At 48.6% G+C, this 19720-nt stretch overlaps 6 protein-coding genes across 6 annotated transcripts; 3 read left to right on the top strand and 3 right to left on the bottom strand.

Moving 5' to 3' along the window:
- Positions 1-3782: 3782 nt before the first annotated feature.
- On the top strand, positions 3783-7024 carry FSST1_005618 (DUF3716 domain-containing protein; the record flags this gene model as incomplete). The annotated part of the gene is made up of 2 exons (XM_083231913.1): positions 3783-6877; positions 6934-7024. 2 exons carry the CDS (start codon positions 3783-3785, stop codon positions 7022-7024), a joined length of 3186 nt encoding a protein of 1061 aa, XP_083089048.1.
- A 499-nt stretch (positions 7025-7523) lies between these two features.
- Positions 7524-10146, bottom strand: FSST1_005617 (protein kinase activating protein DPB11; the record flags this gene model as incomplete). Its single annotated transcript, XM_083231912.1, has 2 exons — positions 7524-9968; positions 10042-10146. 2 exons carry the CDS (start codon positions 10144-10146, stop codon positions 7524-7526), a joined length of 2550 nt encoding a protein of 849 aa, XP_083089047.1.
- An 840-nt stretch (positions 10147-10986) lies between these two features.
- FSST1_005616 (NEDD8 ligase DCN1) lies at positions 10987-12909 on the top strand (the record flags this gene model as incomplete). The annotated part of the gene is made up of 6 exons (XM_083231911.1): positions 10987-11073; positions 11287-11330; positions 11776-11919; positions 12083-12162; positions 12216-12390; positions 12474-12909. The coding sequence occupies 6 exons, from the start codon at positions 10987-10989 to the stop codon at positions 12907-12909; spliced, it is 966 nt and encodes a 321-aa protein (XP_083089046.1).
- Positions 12910-13473: 564 nt separating this feature from the next.
- On the bottom strand, positions 13474-13943 carry FSST1_005615 (bS6m family ribosomal protein; the record flags this gene model as incomplete). The annotated part of the gene is made up of 3 exons (XM_083231910.1): positions 13474-13774; positions 13832-13863; positions 13920-13943. The coding sequence occupies 3 exons, from the start codon at positions 13941-13943 to the stop codon at positions 13474-13476; spliced, it is 357 nt and encodes a 118-aa protein (XP_083089045.1).
- Positions 13944-14259: 316 nt separating this feature from the next.
- Positions 14260-15401, bottom strand: FSST1_005614 (mitochondrial 37S ribosomal bS6m domain-containing protein; the record flags this gene model as incomplete). The annotated part of the gene is made up of 2 exons (XM_083231909.1): positions 14260-15223; positions 15277-15401. The coding sequence occupies 2 exons, from the start codon at positions 15399-15401 to the stop codon at positions 14260-14262; spliced, it is 1089 nt and encodes a 362-aa protein (XP_083089044.1).
- A 378-nt stretch (positions 15402-15779) lies between these two features.
- Positions 15780-19292, top strand: FSST1_005613 (uncharacterized protein; the record flags this gene model as incomplete). The annotated part of the gene is made up of 2 exons (XM_083231908.1): positions 15780-19162; positions 19214-19292. The coding sequence occupies 2 exons, from the start codon at positions 15780-15782 to the stop codon at positions 19290-19292; spliced, it is 3462 nt and encodes a 1153-aa protein (XP_083089043.1).
- Between the last annotated feature and the right edge of the window lie 428 nt (positions 19293-19720).

Here is a 19720-nt window from a genome sequence, read left to right as displayed (position 1 = left end):
ACCCTGGCTCAAGGTTGACTTCGACGCCTTTCACGAGATTTGTTTTCTTCTGATTTAATACCACACCCCAACGTGATATATGCGACCCTGAAGCGGAGATAGGGAATATCGGACTGTTTTTCTTGATTGTTTACATTGCGAGGCGTTTTTAATGTATTGTAGCTGGGCCACTTGTCTAGATGGACGCAACTGGCGATCACGAAAAATGACGGGCAAATGGAAGGCGTAGGAGAAGGGAGAGATGTATGTTAACAGGTGGACCTTGTTGGTGGCCAGGATGTAGAATGGATAATGGCGACATGTCGTTGTTTGCATATATACTTGCATAGGTAGTTATTATATATTATGTCTGATACATGGAATTCGGGTATAGTTGTGATGTACATATGGTGTAACTGTTATTATAGTGTGCGGCAAACGAATAAGGAGTCTCGGCCTGAATTGCTAATAGGAACTGCGTTATGGAACTGTATTGGGATTAGTAAGATGGAGTCTCGTGCTGGTAAGAAACTTTGGCTTGAACTTTTGAATAGCTTGGCAAAAGATCAGTGGACAGATTCTGCCACTGAATCAACTGTACATACTATCAGCCCCATTATATGCCTCGGGCGTCTCCGAATTCTATCGGTGATAATGCGATAATAAAGCGAACAAAATGATATTATAGTGCAGATACATGAAACCCAACACATAGACTGGGCCCGGGTAGTATATTACTGCCAAGCATAGGAGGACGACACGTATTACTGGGCACCATGTGCCGCACGCGGGACAGGCAACCGTCGTGAATGGAGTGGTATTGGCAAGGAGCTGTCATGCATAGACAAACCGTCAAGTTGTCGTAGGCTGAGGGTCCCCGTCAAATACTGTTTTTGACATCCATGACTACTATCGTGTCAGCATCGCACCCGACGCCATGGTGCAGGGGGGCGTGATATGTAATGATACTGCAGATCTCGCAAGAAGCTACCTAATTAATGGTGTCACCGTCAATGTCATCTTTGCGCATAAAAGACTTGCCGAAGATTGGATGCGAGGGATAGGGAACCGAAGAAAAAGGGTGGGGGACCATGTTGTAGGCTTGTAGCCAACCAACCAGGACTTGTTGGTTTAGATATTGTGAGGGCCTCTGCTCGTATATTGTCCATTCCTCAAGTGTGGTGCAATACACCGTGGTCTAAATCGCAGGGAATAAACAAGCCTGGATCGCGTATTTCATATTACCGTACCCATATATCTGTTTTGGGCCAACACTATGTGTAATTTGGCGTAAACTCAATGGTGGCTGTACTGCACTGTACCCGTCGGTCCTAATCAATTATCTAACCCTCATGTCACCAGGTAGTTGTATATGTGTTGGTGCTAAGACTGCGGGTAAAATGCCTGTGTAACTTTGACAGGGTCGCGTATGCGTGTTGCTGAGAACGGATGTCCTCTTTTGTACTCATCAATCTCGGATCTACTCAGGGGACCACAAAAACTGAGTGTGAGGTCTGTGAGAGCGATGGATCATGAATGGAAGTAAGGAAGCTGTTGGTTAATGACTGGACCGAACCTTGGACAGTTCGCCTGTGATTGCCATTGCACAATCTCTTGACAGTCTCCTTCCTCGTTTGCACAAGCAATACTTGTAGTTTCCTCGCACGTGATGAAGCACTAGAGCTAATGAGGGTGTCTCGAGCAAGGATATCCCTGTTGAGTTTTACGTTTTGCTCGCTTCCTGCATGGTTCGGTACCAGACTCTGGGTAGGGTATGGATAGGTACCTTTTATGACGGAGAATCCAGATAGCTAGTGGAGAACTGAAGGAAGGAAGTCCTGGGATTTTGCGTAGCAGCATAATCGAGTTGAACTGAACTGAAGTGAACTGGTCAGATCAGATCAGATGATGTACGTGTTGGGTGTGAGTAATAAAATGGATATGCAAGGTTAATTTTGATAGGAGAAAAAATCTAGTGCTCGAATTAGTAGGCGGATTACCTATCAGAATCTACGACACTGAGTAGTTAGACGTAGTAGCTTTAGGTGAAACTCAATTAAAATACTGGCTTGATTGAATAAGAATTATGTCTAGTACATGGTCGGAACCAGACAAGCTATGACTAGGCACTTGTTCAGCCTCTCTGAGTGGTCGATCGGAGCAAGGGTCCACGAGGATCTAGCGGAAACAAAGCGCGCAAAAGCAGCTGAGTGAGACCAGGGGAATAAATTACGTAGCGAAAGAAAATAAATAACGATGGAAAAAAAGGATACATTCATCTGATAGTAGATGCATGGAACTGCCTGATGTTACTCGTACCAGAATAAGACTTTAGTACTAGCTTAATACTTTCTCTTTGCGCCTTCACACCTTATTCGTTGTCGTTCTTTCATTTGCCCCAGTCTTGGTTTCGGTTGGTCGTTAGTTTTAGCACCGTACCTAAAGAGCTTCCTCCTATGTCACCTCCTCACCTCATTCAAGCTGCTAATGCCATGCCATGCCTGTGAGATAGTTGGGAGGTGGAAGGTACGGTAGGTACAGTAGCACTTTCCCATCCGTTTGTCCCCTTCAGAGAAATAATAAACTTACCTAAACTTTCTTTCCTGCCCGCCCCTTCTATTTTCATTCCCCTTCCATTTGTCTCATTCCCTTTATTTCCTCCCACACCTGGGCATTCACATCACTTCTACCTCTACCTCTGCCCACCTACTGTAGGCATTTTTATTTCCCTATCTGATGTGATCCGAGCTTAGGTACCTTTTGTTCGATCTCACATACCTACCTTTTTTATACTTAATCTAGTCGACACCTACTTCTGCATTGGCACCTTGTCCACCCAACTCAAATCTGACCCCCCCAAATTGACTTGGGCCTATCGCCGAGAAATCTCTATCTTTCACTCCTGCACATTGCCTATAACCACTGTGCAACGCACGCATGGACACTCTCCCTTTTTCTTCACTTCAGAATAATACACAAACGTTCGTACCCTGTCTGATCGCGTCCTCTCGCCCTTTATGGATTCCATTTAAGCACGCTTTGTTAACGAGGCTGTACTTTTTAGCAGGGATAGTGGTCAACAGCTCGAGACCGTGGGCTCATTTGCGCGACTACTACTGCAACTGCCACTGCGACTAGGGTGGTGGAAGTAAATTCGAAGCAACTCTTCCAAGCCCGCTTCTTTTTCGAGGCAGCCCATCAACAGCGTCACGAGAAAAGGAAAGCAATTTCGGCCATTGATGAACTTTGAGTGACAGGGCCCTGCTACTTTCATGCTTTGCATTAGAGGAATCGCATCCTCTAATATTCCCACCTTGACCAATACACGCTGGTCACAACACCATCAATCTGACTTTCGAGACAATTTTTTATTTCACGCGTTTCCCGCCTACCTATTTACCCAGGTACTCATTTCCCACTCTTAACTAGTCTATTACCTCAGATTGTCTCTTGGGTTGTTTTAGTTCGAGTTCAACCCGCTTTCAATACGCGCCCCACGACTCTATTTCGGCCCTCGGACCATCGGATTGGAGCCACTGGGATCTGTCAATTCCTCATCCGATCTGGTCATCACTGCCTATTTTTCTGCAATTGGTATTGGAACACGATCACTTATTGACGGGTTGATTCTCATTTACCTTCACCAAACGCGGTCACGTGTAATACAGTAGCGAGGTTTATGCATCCTATTGTCCAGTTTTCTCTAACCAAACTCTCTTCTGACTTATATCCGTCGTTCCTTCCAAGCCCTTGCTGTTATCATATATTTGTGTCGAGCAGCCACTTGGACGAACTGGTCCATCATGGCCGCAGGGGAAGAAGTCTGGGATGCTCTCCCAGTAGGGGAAGCAAAGTCTGTTTGGTTTGAGACAGAAAACAATTTCTGGAAGGACCTCCGCGGCAGGAAAGAAGTAGAAAACACCAAGATCGAAAAAGAGTTCCAGCATTCACTTAATGAAGTACGGCTGAAACTTAGTGATCTCAAGGGACAGCGAAGTCAATTAAAGGAATCTCAAGGTCGTTTAGCCAGGGAGCTTGCCAAAGTCGAGGCCGAGTTGGCACGTACCACGGACGAGTGTGACGAGAAGGCAGAACGACTTGTCCGTATCGAGCAAGACTACTACGAGTCGCGTAGAAAGCGAATGGAAGCTCAAAACGACATCTGGGTCAAAATGCGTCGCTTCTTTCGGGAAAAGAGAGGAGAGAACACAAATACCCCCGACAACAGGGGGCCCGAATCAGAGGGACTCGTTCTGCCCGATATATTACCAGAGTTGTCTTTGGCTTCCAACGGGCCAGTGCCACAGAGAGAGCCCATCAATGGCTCTGCCGCCGAAGAAACCAATTATGCAGACTATGATGACCACATGGAGGGCGTTGAGCAGCATGGTCATGAAACTGCCGAGTCCCTTGTTAACGTCGTTGATGCTGATGGCAATGTGATTGGACCTGTGGAACACATCGAACCTTGGAATCAGTGGGTGGAAGGTATCCAAGAGCTCGAGATCCGAAGATCAGTCAAGATTCGAAAAGGCCGACGTTTCAACGCAACGCATCTTGCAACCATTTACGAGCGAACTGAGGCAAAAGGGGTCAAATGGCTATCCTGTATGATTCAAGCTACCGGAGAAATACAGTCCAAACGATGTCAATCATGCGACAAGAACCAAGGCGCCTTTGACGATTGTATTATTGTTGGAGGAGACTTGTACCAGAAATGCGGTAATTGCGAGTGGAATCGTCAAGGATGCCACGGTGCTTCGGGCGAAACAATCGACATAATCGCCTCAAGGGACAGAGCGCGACAAAATAAAGAACGCCAGGGGGAAGAAGACGAGTTACCCGTAGAGGAGCCTCAGGATAAGGAGTCTCCAACAGTTGAAGTTCAGGCAATAGATCGACCGGATTCTCAACACACCCGGCGGGTTGAGGAACAAGTTTCTGTTCATTCTCGGCCCCATTCGCCGCAGCCTGTTTTGCAGGGTACGGCTGAGCGACTACTTGAGCGGCAACCAGAGAGACAACCTGAACCACAGTCTGAACAAGTCATTGCCTGCCAACCTGACCGAACAGTTCAACATCAATTAGAACGACAATCAGAGCAAATTTCCGACAATACCCCAGTGAGGCTTCATGATGTAATCTCTGCAAAGGCCCCAGAACGAACTGTTGAGGTAGCACCTATGGCGACCATGCGAATCGACGAACCTCATGAGATAGCCCATAGGCCAATCTACGACCCTTCCCACAGTCGCCCTAGCACTGCCCCCAGGACGGACTATGCTCCAGAGCGCATGATAGATCCCGTGGATACGCCTCCTGTTCAAAGTCAGGCCAGGCCTGTACAGGAGGCGCCTCGACCTACACTTCCTTCAAGTGCGCCGCGGCATACTCCTCAGGATATACTTCGCCCGTCATCCGAGCGCGATACCCCTATAAAAAACTCTCGTGGATCCGAAAGCATACGAACACCGCGTGAGCTGGACCAGGTGCCTACCCCGAAGGAGTACCGAGTAACCTCCGGCTTCACACCAGCCAATGTGAGAAGTCGACCCCCGTCGAGTGAGAGAGGCCGACCAACTCCACCTCTGTTGCCAGCCGGTGACCCTTCTTCACAACCCCCAGAATCACCCCCTGCTGTCGCCGAAGAAGAGATCACTCGTGAAAACATGATTCTCAAGCATGACGGAGTAGTCTACACTTATCCTGAGTGCGTAGAAGGAGTGCCTTTAGTGAAGATCAACGAGAGCCATCCCTATTGGGAGCGCAACTGGCAAAATGTCAAGGACCTCATCGAGCCGCAACTTGCTCGATGGCGCGAGAAGCATCAAGTCGCCGTCGATGCTGGTCCGAAGCAGGAGAAGGGTGGCTCTTCCAAGTACCAAATTGGCAGGCAGGTTAATCGCGGGATTAAAATCCTTGACTTCCACGAAAAAGGCCCCATCAGTCCTTATCAGTTGCTCGGCAAGAAATACATCCAGTCGGGAAAAGGTGGCATTACTTCGTACGACACTCTGTTCCGTCTTTCAGAGACAATATCAGAACTTGAGAAATTCAACCTTGATGTCTCGCCGGTCGACTGGCTACGACAACGTCTTCACGAGCTGATGCAAGCCGGGGGTGCCAATTTTAATCTGCCAAAGATAATCCATGACTTCTACCATGACTCAAAGTTAACCGCTCTTCGCTACAAACATGGCTTCAAGAATATCGGACGTCCTTCTGGAGTTATGAAATCGCGAATAAGCCATGGTAGCCCCAGCACTACGCCGAAGCCTCTCCAGAAGAGGAAGTCCATGCATTCAGGTCCCAGCACGCCTCGAGAGGATTCTTTTATCGAACAGTCCCCAATACCTAGTCAGCTACCTTTAACGCTCCCAGCAGTCGTCCCAAGTCCTCAGCCAGCCTTCAGTACCCATCTGAACAAGCGACCCAAATATCTACCACCTATATCGGGTCCGGTTCATGACGAATTTCACTTTGAGGCTTGGTCGGATACAGATTCGTGCAGTGGTGGTCAAATCACCAAGTATGATTGGCGCTTAGCCAAAGTCAAGAGTCGTCTGTATACAAGTCACAGCAGCGTCACGCAATACTGGACTTGGATAGATCAGATACAATGCTTCCAGCACCAGGTGCTCAGAGACATGCATCCTGCCAAGTGGGGACTATTTAAAGATGAGATCGATTTTCATGTCTACCTGGATGAGATTCAGGAGATGGTATGGAACATCGAGGCGCTTCGTGTCCACATCATCGTGAAAGAGTCAGAGAGCGTTAATGCTCCGGATGGTAAGCCCCGAGGAGATGTGATGGCAGCTTTCTCGCGAGCACGCACAATGCGTCGATTTTTGTTCTTTTGCAGAGAGAAAGGGGTTCAGATGACCAAACACTCTATGTAAGCGAACTCCTATGACCGATACTAGGGATAAAGCGCTAACGGGATATTTACAGTGAGGATCTTGAACGTCGTTGGCAAAGCATGGTCTCAGAACAATTGCCAGGCCGAGGTGACTCAAATCAAAGATTGGTGGAATCAGCCTGAATAGACGCAAGAGAAACGCCAAAAGAAAATGATGCCGATACCCCCTTTAATCATAATTTCCTGTACTTTTTTTTTCTTTTCTTTGTTCTTAGTTTAGAGGGAACCGCAGTACGCAAGCCAACACTGGAAGTTGCGTACTCACATGGGAAGAATGTTTTGTTGTCGTTTTTCACCTTGTTTTCGCTTGGGATCTGGGACGGAAAAGCGCCATTGGTCGAAGGATGGGAAAAGTGATACTAGAAAGGAGTTCTCTTAAAATCCAGCAGATCGCTTTCGTCGTTCAGCGCTGAAAAGATAGTTATCAGACATAACAGTATTTTCTGTTTTAATGTACAAGAAGGCGAATTACGATGGGAATTATCTTGTTCTTATGTGAAGTTCCATTAAAACCTGTCCCAGATTAGAGACCCTATTATCATCTATAGTGTTACCGCTTTCCTATCCGCAGAGCCAAACCGATTTTCAAACCACTCCAGCAAGGTACATTGTTGTATATAAATTACATAAATCCAAACACATGCTGCTCGCTCTTCTCTCGTTTTCGTAGCGTTCGCGTTGCTCCAGATATCATGCTCAGTGTTGGAGCTGCAGGCATGGGCACAGGCTTGAACTCGCCGCTACCACCCATCATGCGATTCATCAATGCAGCTCGACATTCTTTTGCTTTTTCGTCGCGATACTCTAATTGGGTTGCTGGCGGTTCAGATCCATTGCCCGCTTCCTTGTCGTCGTCGTTAAACACATCGGGGGGCTCAGCAGCGGAACGTGAAGCGACACTGCTGGCATTGGAGGCGTTGCTAATTGCGCGCCCAAAGAGCTGACGTTTACGAGGTCGCGAGGGAACGTGATCGGTATCATCGGAGGCGAAAGAGGGGATGTTTGGTGTTGTCGTCTCGATGAGTGATGTTAGTTTCGAGGAGAGAGCCTGACGTTCGGCATCTTTAGCACGAACGTGTGCTTGCTCGGTGTTTTGTTGTTGCTTTGTCTCTTGGACGTCGTCTTGTAGATCTGAAGGGGGACTTCCCGTTTCTTCATCATGGGGGTTTGTGGTAATGGGGTCGGATCGGGTACGAAGTAGTGCCTTTTGCTGTTTGGTAGGTGACGGAGACCCATTCATACGTACCTGAGGGACCTTTGAAAGGGGAATATCACCGAGAGGAGCATCAAAATCTTTATCTTTAGGCAGACTATTTACAGTCGTAGGGTGCGTGCGAGCTGTGACAAACTCTGCTGATATAGTAGAGTCTGATACGGGAGCAGCTTTCGTAATGGACTTGCGTACGGACCTCCCCTTTTCTGGTGACTCGTGAGCAAAGGCTGTGGTGTCAACTCTAGCGGCAGGCGGAGGCTTGGGCGTGTTGCCCTTTGTTGGCTTGGGAGCAGGTTCTGAAACAGTGCGTTGCATTGGTTTGCTTTGTGTTCGGGCTTCAGGGACAGTCTTTGGCGCTGCCTTGGAAGGTGGTTGGGACGTTTCTGAATATCTGCTTTTTATCTCGGGAAAGATGTAGTCGTCGAGGGGTACCTTGAATCCAGTAGATATACATTCCCAAAACCAATCTGCCGATACTACGGGCACACCCCATCTAAGAGCCATGCGAAGCTTCTCCTTACGCATGGAAGCAAGGTTCTTACATATTAGAACACTTGTGGTCTTGCGAAACTCTCCTTCGTATTTGGCTCCCAGCTGAGCGGCAGCACGGGCGACCTGGTTGAGCTCTATACCAGTGAAAGCGGCACTGCATATAACGAGGTCGGCGAATGCCGGTATGGGAAAGAAAGGGAATGGCCGACCAAGGACGTGCTCCGTAGGGTCAAAGTAATGCTTGTTATGTAGACATTTTTCGATGTAGTATTCCGTTACAACGTAAAGATTATCGTAGGATTGTTGAGGATGGGTATCTGGCTGGGATATTTGAGGGACAATGAGAAAGCGGCTCCGAGGCGGTTGTTGAGTCTTGCCCACACCAGCTTCATTGAGTGATTTGCAAACAATGGCTCCGAGAGTGGTAAGCGTTTGCTCAAGTACAGAAGTCCTTGACGCGGTAAAGCCGTGTATGTAAAAGCGACAGTTTGCAAAGATGCCCTCATCTTCTAGGACGGGTGGAATGGGCGGTTGAGGCTGAGGTTGGGCTTCTTCGTGTTGGGGTTGCTGCTGCTGGTTTTGATATGCACCTTCTGCCTTGTTCTCTTGCGCAAAGGAATAATCTCTTGACGTTGATCGTCCAAGGATATCACCCCACATGCTGTTTCGCTGTGAACTCAATTTCATACTGGCAGTTTTCCTGAGCTTCCTAGGGCCCTCCTCGGCGCCCATCCCCATGGCAGACTTGGATCTTTTGCTCAGCGAACGCTTGAGTTCTCTAGTAACCCAGGCACCCTTCCCTTGCTCGTCTGGAGGTAATGTAGGGTCGAATTTGGATTCTTCGAGAATCATTCCCCGCGCAATGGTTTGGTCGAGCCAAGCGAGCGTGACAGGGTAGATGTCCCATGCTCTGGCCGCAGTATATTTCCTACCCTCGGGTTTGTGGACTATGAGGTGGGTGCATTTTTTTGTTAGGTCGCCGGTAAATACTCCTCCGTTTGATATGATCTTTTTTGCAATGTCGCCTCTTTGGTCGCCGAATCCTGTTAAACATATGCGCAATGGTTCTCGTACTGGCTCCCCCTCGTCTGGTTGAATGGCAGGGTCAATGCCTCGTTTTTCTAGAGGCTTGAGCTGGTACTTGTTCTCGAGTTGTCGGTAGTTGATCTCGTCGTCGTTCTTCCATAGCTCGCTAAGAGCCTCGATCCAGGCGGCGTCCATGGCCTTTATATCGGGGCGTTCGCGGGCAACATGGCGATATTTGGGGGTGTTGTAGTCTCCAACAATAAGATGAGTGACGTCTGGAGTAAGATCGTATTTATGAACACCTCCCAGCTCGGAGACTTTGGCGGCGATGGTGGTCTGGATCAGGGATAACACATTAGTACACAGAAGAGACATGATGAGGATGGGACAGGATGGAACGGCAACTAACACGATGTTCAGCAGGAATACTTGTACAGCAGACAACGATGCCCTTGAGAGGTTCCGCTGGATCAATTTGTATATCTTCCTCTTCGGGCGCTTGTAATGAAGCCATCTTCAATTTCTCTCCTTTAATGGTTGCCGTGGAGTTGCAACTTGGACATCAGGGCCGGTGCTTTTATTGATATCAATCTTTTTTTAGGACGCGTCGTGAACCGCGTCAAGTGCTTTAGTGAGACGTCATGACACCAGGCGGGGCTGCTATGGCCAATTGCACTGTACAGATCACCCATCGCATATGGACTGCAAATTGCGCTAGCCCATACCACATACAGTGGTGGTAGTGATCGGGAATCGACTTTGACGGGATGAATTTCATCTGGAAATGCATTTTGTCGATGGTATTAGTGGCCACATACTAATAGTGAACTTTTTAACATTCTACGTGCCTGGATTTAAGGTATCACGCGAGCGCAGAATCACTTCTTTGAGCCATAAACAGTGGACTCTCCAAGTGCATTAAAGCTGCCTACAGGTGAGGCCAAGCCCCGCCCATCACCTAAAGTCTAACCCCACCATCAGCTCCATAGTACCCAAGTTCGTAGCCTTGTCGCAACCGAAAGTAAAGCTCAACCCCTCCACCTTACTTGCTTGGTCTTAAACTTCTTCTGTCTTGATATTCATTCATTCGAGCTCACTTTGCAGTCTCTTGGCCTTCTACCGCTCCCAACCATCAGCCATTATTCGTACGCAACGGATATACCCGGGAAGGATTACGCAGTGCATCACCACGCGATCACGACTGGCTAGACCCCAAGCCCAACCACAAACATCGTCGGTATTGCATGTCCATCATACCGGCCGGCGCTTGACTACCCCGACTGCCAGTACACGTAGACCGGCTCCGATAGACGTGCAGCGCTTCGACGATCCCTCTCGGATCAAGTTGCCCAAGATGCCTCCACCATCTGCAAACCAGCAGAAGGTCCTCATCGCCCAGTTCGTATCTCTGACTGGCCAAACAGAGCGACAAGCCACTCGAGTACGTCTTCCTCACGACTGCCTTTCTTCTCTCCAGGTCACAATGGCGATCCGGCCCTGGCTACGCATGAACCTCATAGCAATCCAACACTCTGCACAATACGCCCCGGCCACAAGGCGCAGCGGTTCGGGTTTCAGCGGTGACACGGCTTAGCCAGAAACAGTCGGACCATGATGCTGTATGAGGATGGCTGTGCTAACGTTGGATCGACAGTACCTCAAGAATGCTGGTTTTAAGCTTAACGAAGCAGTCGATGCGTAAGTCCTTTCTTCCTCTTTGTGTACCTGTCATGATATGCATATGTCTTCTCGGCCACTGGCATGATTCTTCCACTGCAACCCAATACGGAAGTATCTGTATCGAGCATCCTCCGGCCGTTGTTTGCAAGTGTATCCCGTCACGGTGGCCTGGCCCACTATTGCCCGGATACACTGCAGAGTATGACCGACAAAGACGCCGAACATTGCGACAAGGTTACTTGGGGCATCTTGTGTTAGTGAGGGGTCTTGAAAACGTTACCTCGAAGGCATGTTGTGCCTATGCCTATATCGAATCTGCGACTGCTATCATCGGGGCCACGGGGAGCCTGGCATCCATGACCGGATTTGTACAAATTCCTTGTCTCCTGTTCTTGTGACGAACTTGACCCTGCGAATTTGCTTGCACCCATTCGATATCTTGGAGCCTACATACTATTACAAGCTTCAAAATGGGATGGAAGGGTGTGAAGAACCGCATTGCGACCCGGGTCCCCATCTGGTCTGCATCAAAAAAGACCAATACTGATGAACCTGCATCCTTCTACCCAGAGCCACCTGCGAAGCCACCCAAGAATTCAACTTCTCGGTACATTGTCTCCATATGTCAAGCAGTTGTGCCATACTATATAGTGGTCGAGTCGGCCGTTGCTGGCTCGTATACTATCAAGCACCATACTGATATCCTGCTCATCTTTCCTTCTTTACATCTCGTCCGTTATGCATCAGCATCGCTAACGTAATTCGAATAGATACTTTGCCTCCAGCGGAGATAACAAAGGACCATCACCATTGGAGACGAAGCTCGATGCGTTGTTTGACCAATTGCAAGGTGCATAGTTTTCTAATAATACGCCAGGTTCCTGAGCTAACATTCCCAACCAGATACCAACGATGAAAAGGACAAATTGGAACTCGAATCCACAATGTCCTATCTCACCGATAAGCTGAAAGTCAGTATTGAAAACGCTGAGTTGCTTGTCGCCCTTGAACTTCTTCAGGCTCCCGCGGTTGGGATAATCACCAGAAGAGGCTACGTTGATGGCTGGAAAGTTACCGGGTAAGTGTCATCATTTGGGTTACCAGCATTTCAAAGACTTGGCCCAGCTTCTTGCAGGAGATTCAAAACTAATTTTGTTGTAGAGCTGGGGCAACACATCAGGAGCATGCTGCCCACCTTCGCAAACTAATCAAGTCTCTTTCTTCCGATCAAGCACTTTTCAAGAAGGTTTACAGGCATGCCTTCGTTGCTGGCCGCGAGACCGATCAGAAAGCCCTCAGCCTCGAAAACGCTTTCGTGTATTGGGAGATTCTGTTCACACCCCCAGGCATGGAATGGAAGACGTCGAACCACGACTGGCTTCAACTGTGGAAGGATTTTCTCAAAGCCAAATGGACCCGTTCAGTCAACAAGGACATGTGGAACATGACTCTTGAATTTGCTCTCAAATCAATGTCTGATGAGTCGCTATCATTCTGGAACGAGGATGGCGCCTGGCCCAGTGTCATTGACGACTTCGTGGAATGGTGTCGCGAGAAGGGCATCGCTAAGGCCGATGGCATGGACGTCGACCAATAGGTGTTGGTTGATTTGGACCGACTTGACCTGTACGACCCACAGGACAAAAGTATATAAAGGCTTGGGTTGAGGCATCAGGCGTGGTTCTTACATACCATCGCGCAAAGGCACATTTTTCAGGCGCCGACCAGAAACATGGGTAGTGGGTTACGTTTCTAGACGAGACGGCGTTTACCAAGGGCACTCGAACCATTGGTGTGGCAGCGATTGATGACTTATGATAGACATGTAGCAACAAAAGAAAGCGTATCCAGTTGTTGCGGATTCTTGCTCCTTGTCTCGGCTTCAATTTCACCAACACCAGGCGATACTATGAAATGCGGGTTTTGGACTTCTATAGTACCTATTCATGTAACCGTGATTGCTGCTGTTCTTTAATGCAGCATACCTGTTGTACACGGCATTGTGCGATGCCTGAGCTGGGAACTAGACTCTCCTCCAAGCCATGAAGCCCATACTCTTCGTTGAGGTTTCCTTTGTATCATACAGCATGATGTTTCTCCCTCTCCTTGCCATTAAAGTTGTGTCCCCTCCATTTGTGACGCCTGAATTCATTGCCCCTCCTTACGCCTCGCTGCCTGTCGTCTTCCACTTGGGCGGGCCAAATCTGGCAAGGGAATCAAGCTTTCCGTCACCGAGCTTGACATGTGCGGCGCGAATCATACGTGGCTCGAGGCGTAGTGTATTGCGAACATCATGGTGAACCTTTGCGGCGGCGTCATATCGCATGACGAAGTAGTGGCCGTGGGTGTGCTTCATCTGATGCACTGAGATGGGCTTGGGTAGCGAGAAGACACCCCAGTTGGCGAGACCGCGGACGACTCCACCATTCTTGAGGACGAGGGAACCGACGGTTTGGGCGATTCTGCGATAGTTAGTTTAAGGCTCGGTATCGGTAGGTGAGTCGATGCTGGAAACGTACTCCTTCACCTCTGAGAGGCTGCCAGGTCGGACCTGATTTTAGTCAGTTCGTGCTCAGTTGCAGATCAGAGATGAGTCAGTAGACGTACAATGGCAATCAATTCGTAGAGCATTTTGGTGACGGCATCTGCGATCAGGATAGTAATGTCGCAGATTCGATGTAGAAATCGCTGGATAAAGAGCCGATGAATTTCTGGTGGATCTTGAATTTTGGACCCCGAGGATTAGCCATTCTATCTTGGTGGCGGAAGCTTCATTACAAGTGGGGCAGGCAGTTGGTCACTTTAATTGAGACACAGTCTTCAGCGCATGACATTTCCATGTCTTGGTTACTGATAATTCACCATGTCATGTGTATTATTGTTTTCTATAGTACAAGGTTTTAATACATTGAGAGTATATCTAAAATATGTTGTAATTTTAAAAAGTTCAGATTTGTTCCTTTGACAATGCCTGCCAAATACTCCATGGCACTTTCCAACCTGCTGTCTTGACAGCAAATGGGTTGAAGTCAGCTTGTTCTAGGCGCTGTAGGTACTGGGTAGAGGGAATGGCTTCGAGTAGCACACTAAAGCCTTGGCGAATTTCGTTTATTGTATCGCTTCCCTCGCCGTAGAAGTGTTCGCCTTCGCCCTGATGCTCAAACTCATGACCAGGGTCCTCTCCTGCTTTCAGTCTTTTGAGCATTTCTCGGGCTGTGATGAGATGGTCGTTGGCCCGAGTCGCAACCTGAAAAACAGCATCTTGTAGGCCAGGTGCGTTGGGACCCTGTCTAAAAACCTCCTCCTCCTTCACTCCAGCCTCAGCCATGGCGTCTAGCGGAAGCAGGATTGCAGGCTCCCGTACGGGAGGAGCCTGACCAGAAGGTGTGTTGACAGGAGGCGGCGGCGCTGCCAACACTGGAATTCCGCGTAGAACTGCAGTGATACCGCAGGCCTTTCCAATGTGACTCGCGAGATGATCCACATGCATCGACCTAAGAGGTAGAGACGCCAATGTCGCATACATAAGAGTCGAATATGTATTCTCGGCGTATTCCTCCAAACTCGACAAGGTTGCAAAAGGTCGATTCGACATGTGCTTTTCTCTTGTCTTTATCAGTCTGGAAATCCAAAATTTTATTGACTTCTTGGCTGAACTGCCATCGCGTGCCTCAAGATCTTGCAAACATTTGTGTAGGAGAATACAGATGGGTTCGCGAGGGGGGCGGCCCGCGAAGGTGTTGTCGATAGACTCCTGCCAGAACTTCATGCGGAAGGCTCCAATAGTAGGGTTAGAAACGAGCTCAGGGAGACGAACAAGCTCAAGGTTGAGGGTGCGAAGAACGGCGTAAGTATCTTGCACTGGAGAGGGGACGAAGCGGCGGATGAGATGAGCATCATAGTCGCTATTTCTGAGGAAGGTTAGGATTGTTTTCTTTTGATTAAAAAAATTTACTCAACTCACTGTAATTGTGTAAGGCAGTATCGTCGTGCGGATTCAACATCAGCATCAGTGATATATGTTCGACGACATGTTCGAGCATGAGTAAAGCCCCGGAGCCCTTGGCCCAGAATTCTTGGGCGATACATTAGGACTTTACCCTCAAGCGCTGTAGATTATGTATAGACTTTTGTGAGCTATTGTCAACTCAAATCGATCCAATTGATCGTTGTATAACGAACAGTGTTCCCTGACGACGACTTATACACGACCACCCATAGACATCGGATTTCCAATCGCTATAGGGAATTTTTTTCATGACGTCGAGCGCTCCAAACCCAACGCCACGGCAGGCATTAGCCACATCTTTCATTAACAATGACGAGACGGAAGGAACCACTTAAACACGGGATCAGGTGATTGTCACATACGCGGGTCGCGCTTGCAGGGGGTTCGTCGCGTTTCCCAGGACCATTCATTGGGCTACAAGATCCCGACCAAATCGATTTGAAGAACATTTTCCGACCATGAAGCAGCCACTTGGAGATATGATTCCTTGGCATCCAGACAATCAAATGGATTCTGAACCTCCCACCAAAAGACGGAGGTTTTTCGTCGACCCCGAAGAAGCTTCCTCAGACCCAGTTGCTCATGACAGCTCCCCGCTACCGCCGCCAAAACGCTTCTTCAAAGACGAAGATGAGATAGCTCTAGAAACCGAACAATTGGAAACAATAGCCGAGAACTCAAATGATGAACCACGGAAATTATCCCTCACGGAGCCTCCAGCTTCTCAGCAGGAGTCATCTGTATCCTTCGACCAGGAGACATTTGAGGCTTTCATTGGCGACAAGGTCTCAGGGGATGTTCTCTCTGCAATCAGAAGTAATTGCGAAAATAACCTTGAGCGAGCTGTGAATATGTATTTTGATGGAACATATAAAAAGTTTGTGAAGAAATCATCACAGCCAGCAAAACAGACCGCCAGTTCGAGCCACACCTCCAATGTCCCCAGCGAACGAAAACTCCCCATTCAAACATCTAAAAGAATGCCAAACGAACGATACATAGGAGCTTTCGGAGTTGAAGGGTGGGCGACACGAAGTGGGACAAATCTCCTTAAACATGGCGACATTGTCAAGATCGAGCGGCAAAAGCGAGCACCTCCACCTACAAAAGCCAAAGGAAAAGCTGGACCTGTCACTCCATTGAAAGGCTTTGGGGGCGCTGCGAAGCGACAAGACGTTGTTGTGCGCTTTACTACTCAAAGTGGCACGGAAGTTGGACGACTGGCAAGAGAGGCAGCGAACTGGGTCTCAGCTCTGATTGACGAGAAAATATGCAAATTCGAGGGAACTGTCGTATATACCCCCGATCGACTTCGAACAAACGATACGATATTTCTCCAGTTGCGCTGTTCGTTGCTTAGCTCTGCTTTCTTCAGCCGATCGTTTCAGCTTGCGGACGATCGGTCGGCTGTTTTCTTCGATCAAAACGAAACAAATGATGAGAAAACACTTAGGATGCGACAAGTGGCTTTGGTGAAGTTATTCCAGGAGATCAACCTTCATCCTACCTTGACGAATTCTGCTACAAAAGATGGCCGTAAGGGGCTGCTCCGGGCTGCCGAGCAAGACGAGGAGAGGCAAAAGGAAAGTAAAATGTCGAGCGGGAACGGAAACAGCAACGCCAAGGAGGTCAACTCGTCTCAATCGTCCGATACAGAAGAGGGAGAGGAGTTGGAACAGGATCAGCTCGATACGCTTTACAAAAAGGCTCAATCGTTCGACTTCAGCACCCCAGAAGCGGAACCAGCAGACACATTTGCTATGACACTTCGTAAATATCAGAAGCAAGCGCTACACTGGATGATGGCCAAAGAGAAGGACGAAAAGAGTCACCGAGAGCCATCAATGCACCCACTTTGGGAACAGTACGATTGGCCATTGAAGGATGTTGACGAGAACGACCTGCCGCAAATTGAGGGACAGTCTAAGTTCTACGTCAACCCCTACTCTGGTGACCTGTCGCTTGATTTCCCAGTACAGGAACAGCACTGCCTCGGCGGTATACTTGCCGATGAAATGGGTCTCGGTAAAACAATTCAGATGCTGAGCTTGGTTCATACGCATAGATCCAAAGTTGCTCTCGAAGCTCGCCGATCAGCTCTCGCACGCTCAAACGTGAACCAACTTACAAGATTAGGCAAGAACTCAGAGTCGGTTCTTGACGCGCCATGTACAACATTGGTGGTTGCACCCATGTCGCTACTGTCCCAATGGCAAAGCGAAGCGGAAAAGGCTTCCAAGGATGGAACGATGAAAACTGAGTTATACTATGGTAACGAAAAGTCAAGCAATCTGCAAGCACTCTGCTGTGCATCCAACGCGGCTAATGCTCCGGACCTGGTTATCACTAGTTACGGTGTTGTTCTGTCCGAGTTCAGTAGCTTGGCTGCTAGGAAGGGGGACAAGAGTTTTCACAACGGACTCTTCTCACTGAGGTTCTTCCGCATTATCATCGACGAAGCACATCATATCAAGAATAGGTCGTCCAAGACAGCAAAAGCGTGCTACGAGATATCAGCCACCCATCGATGGGCCCTGACTGGAACTCCCATCGTAAACAAGTTGGAAGATTTGTTCAGCCTTGTCAGGTTCTTGGGTGTGGAACCTTGGAACAACTTTTCTTTCTGGCGAACATTCATTACTGTACCTTTTGAATCTGGAGACTTCATGCGAGCTTTGGATGTCGTACAGACGGTTTTAGAGCCTCTTGTGCTCCGACGTACAAAGGACATGAAAACGCCCGACGGCGAACCGCTTGTGCTCCTGCCACCAAAGCAAATTGAGATCGTTGATGTGGAACTCTCGGAGACGGAGCGAGACGTCTATAATTACATCTTCAATAAGGCGAAACGAACATTCTCTCAGAACGTCGAGGCGGGGACTGTGATGAAGGCTTTCACTACCATCTTTGCCCAAATTCTGCGTCTTCGACAGTCATGCTGCCATCCTGTTCTTGTTCGCAACCGTGACATTGTGGCGGATGAAGTAGAAGCCGGAGCGGCTGCTGATGCAGCGGCGGGACTTGCAGATGATATGGACCTTGAGTCGCTCATCACTTCATTCACAGCAGTAACAGACAAGGCATCAAAAGAGTCCAACCAGGCCTTTGGAGCCCATGCATTGGAGCAAATTCGTGATGAAGCCGAGAATGAGTGTCCCTTGTGTTTCGAGGAGCCAATGAAAGATCAGACCGTGACTGGTTGTTGGCATTCGGCGTGCAAGAAGTGTTTGCTTGATTATATCAAACATCAGACTAGTAAGGCAGAAGTACCTCGCTGCTTCAGCTGTCGCGAGCCGATAAGCAAACGAGATCTGTTTGAGGTTGTCCGCCACGATGATGATCCTGGTATGATGTCGAAGAAGCCCAAGATCAGCCTACAGCGAGTTGGTGTCAATGCGTCCTCTGCAAAGGTGGTTGCGCTAATGTCTGAGCTACGAACTCTGAGGCGGGAACATCCCAAAATGAAGTCTGTGGTATTTTCCCAGTTCACGTCTTTCCTCAGCCTTATTGAGCCTGCGCTCACACGTGCAAACATCAAGTTTCTTCGGCTAGATGGATCGACGGCCCAGAAAGCTCGAGCCGCGGTACTTGATGAGTTCACGGAAAGAAAAGGGTTCACAATACTTTTGCTCAGCTTACGCGCTGGTGGTGTCGGGCTGAACTTGACGAGCGCTGGACGAGTATTTATGATGGATCCCTGGTGGAGCTTCGCCGTCGAGGCTCAAGCCATCGATCGAGTGCACAGAATGGGCCAAGAGTCGGAAGTACAGGTAAAGAGATTTGTGGTTAAGGAAAGTGTAGAGGAGCGGATGTTGAAGGTCCAAGAGCGAAAGAAGTTTATGTGAGTTTGACATGGGACAAAACAGACGGTGCGCAGCTAACAACGAAACAGTGCAACTTCCTTGGGCATGATGAACGATGAAGAGAAGAAGCTCCAGCGTATCGAAGACATCAAGGAGCTGTTGAGCTAAGTGCGGGTCGCATGTTTACTATTACAAGGTCTGCTGCTGCATGAGAAACGAGGAAATGCATTCACGGCGTTTGGGGACTTGAACGAGACACAAAAAGTGGTATATACGGTATGCTGTGAGGCAGCCTGGTTACAATAATAGAAGACATGGCATAGCATGATGGCGTCTAGTTAGTCAGGCTTGATATGAGATCAGAAAACATCAGCATCTGATGGGCAAGCCTGGTGGAGAGTTCAATCACGACAGTTGAAACATTGCAAAATACAATAAAATCCAGTCATACTGGCTGGTCAGATCCTTATGTGAAGAGAAACATGGCGATCATTAGGTGCAATTTTTGGGCATCGCCGTGTCTCAGCGCGGTCATGTTCCTGCGTGGCCAGCAAAGGCGCGTGACCATGAACCTAATAAAAGTATCAGCTACAGTC

The sequence above is a fragment of the Fusarium sambucinum genome, chromosome I (assembly GCF_050947815.1).
Source record: "Fusarium sambucinum isolate potato_lamoka chromosome I, whole genome shotgun sequence".
Taxonomy (NCBI): Eukaryota; Fungi; Ascomycota; class Sordariomycetes; order Hypocreales; family Nectriaceae; genus Fusarium; species Fusarium sambucinum.
This window is presented reverse-complemented; position numbering and strand designations above follow the sequence as displayed.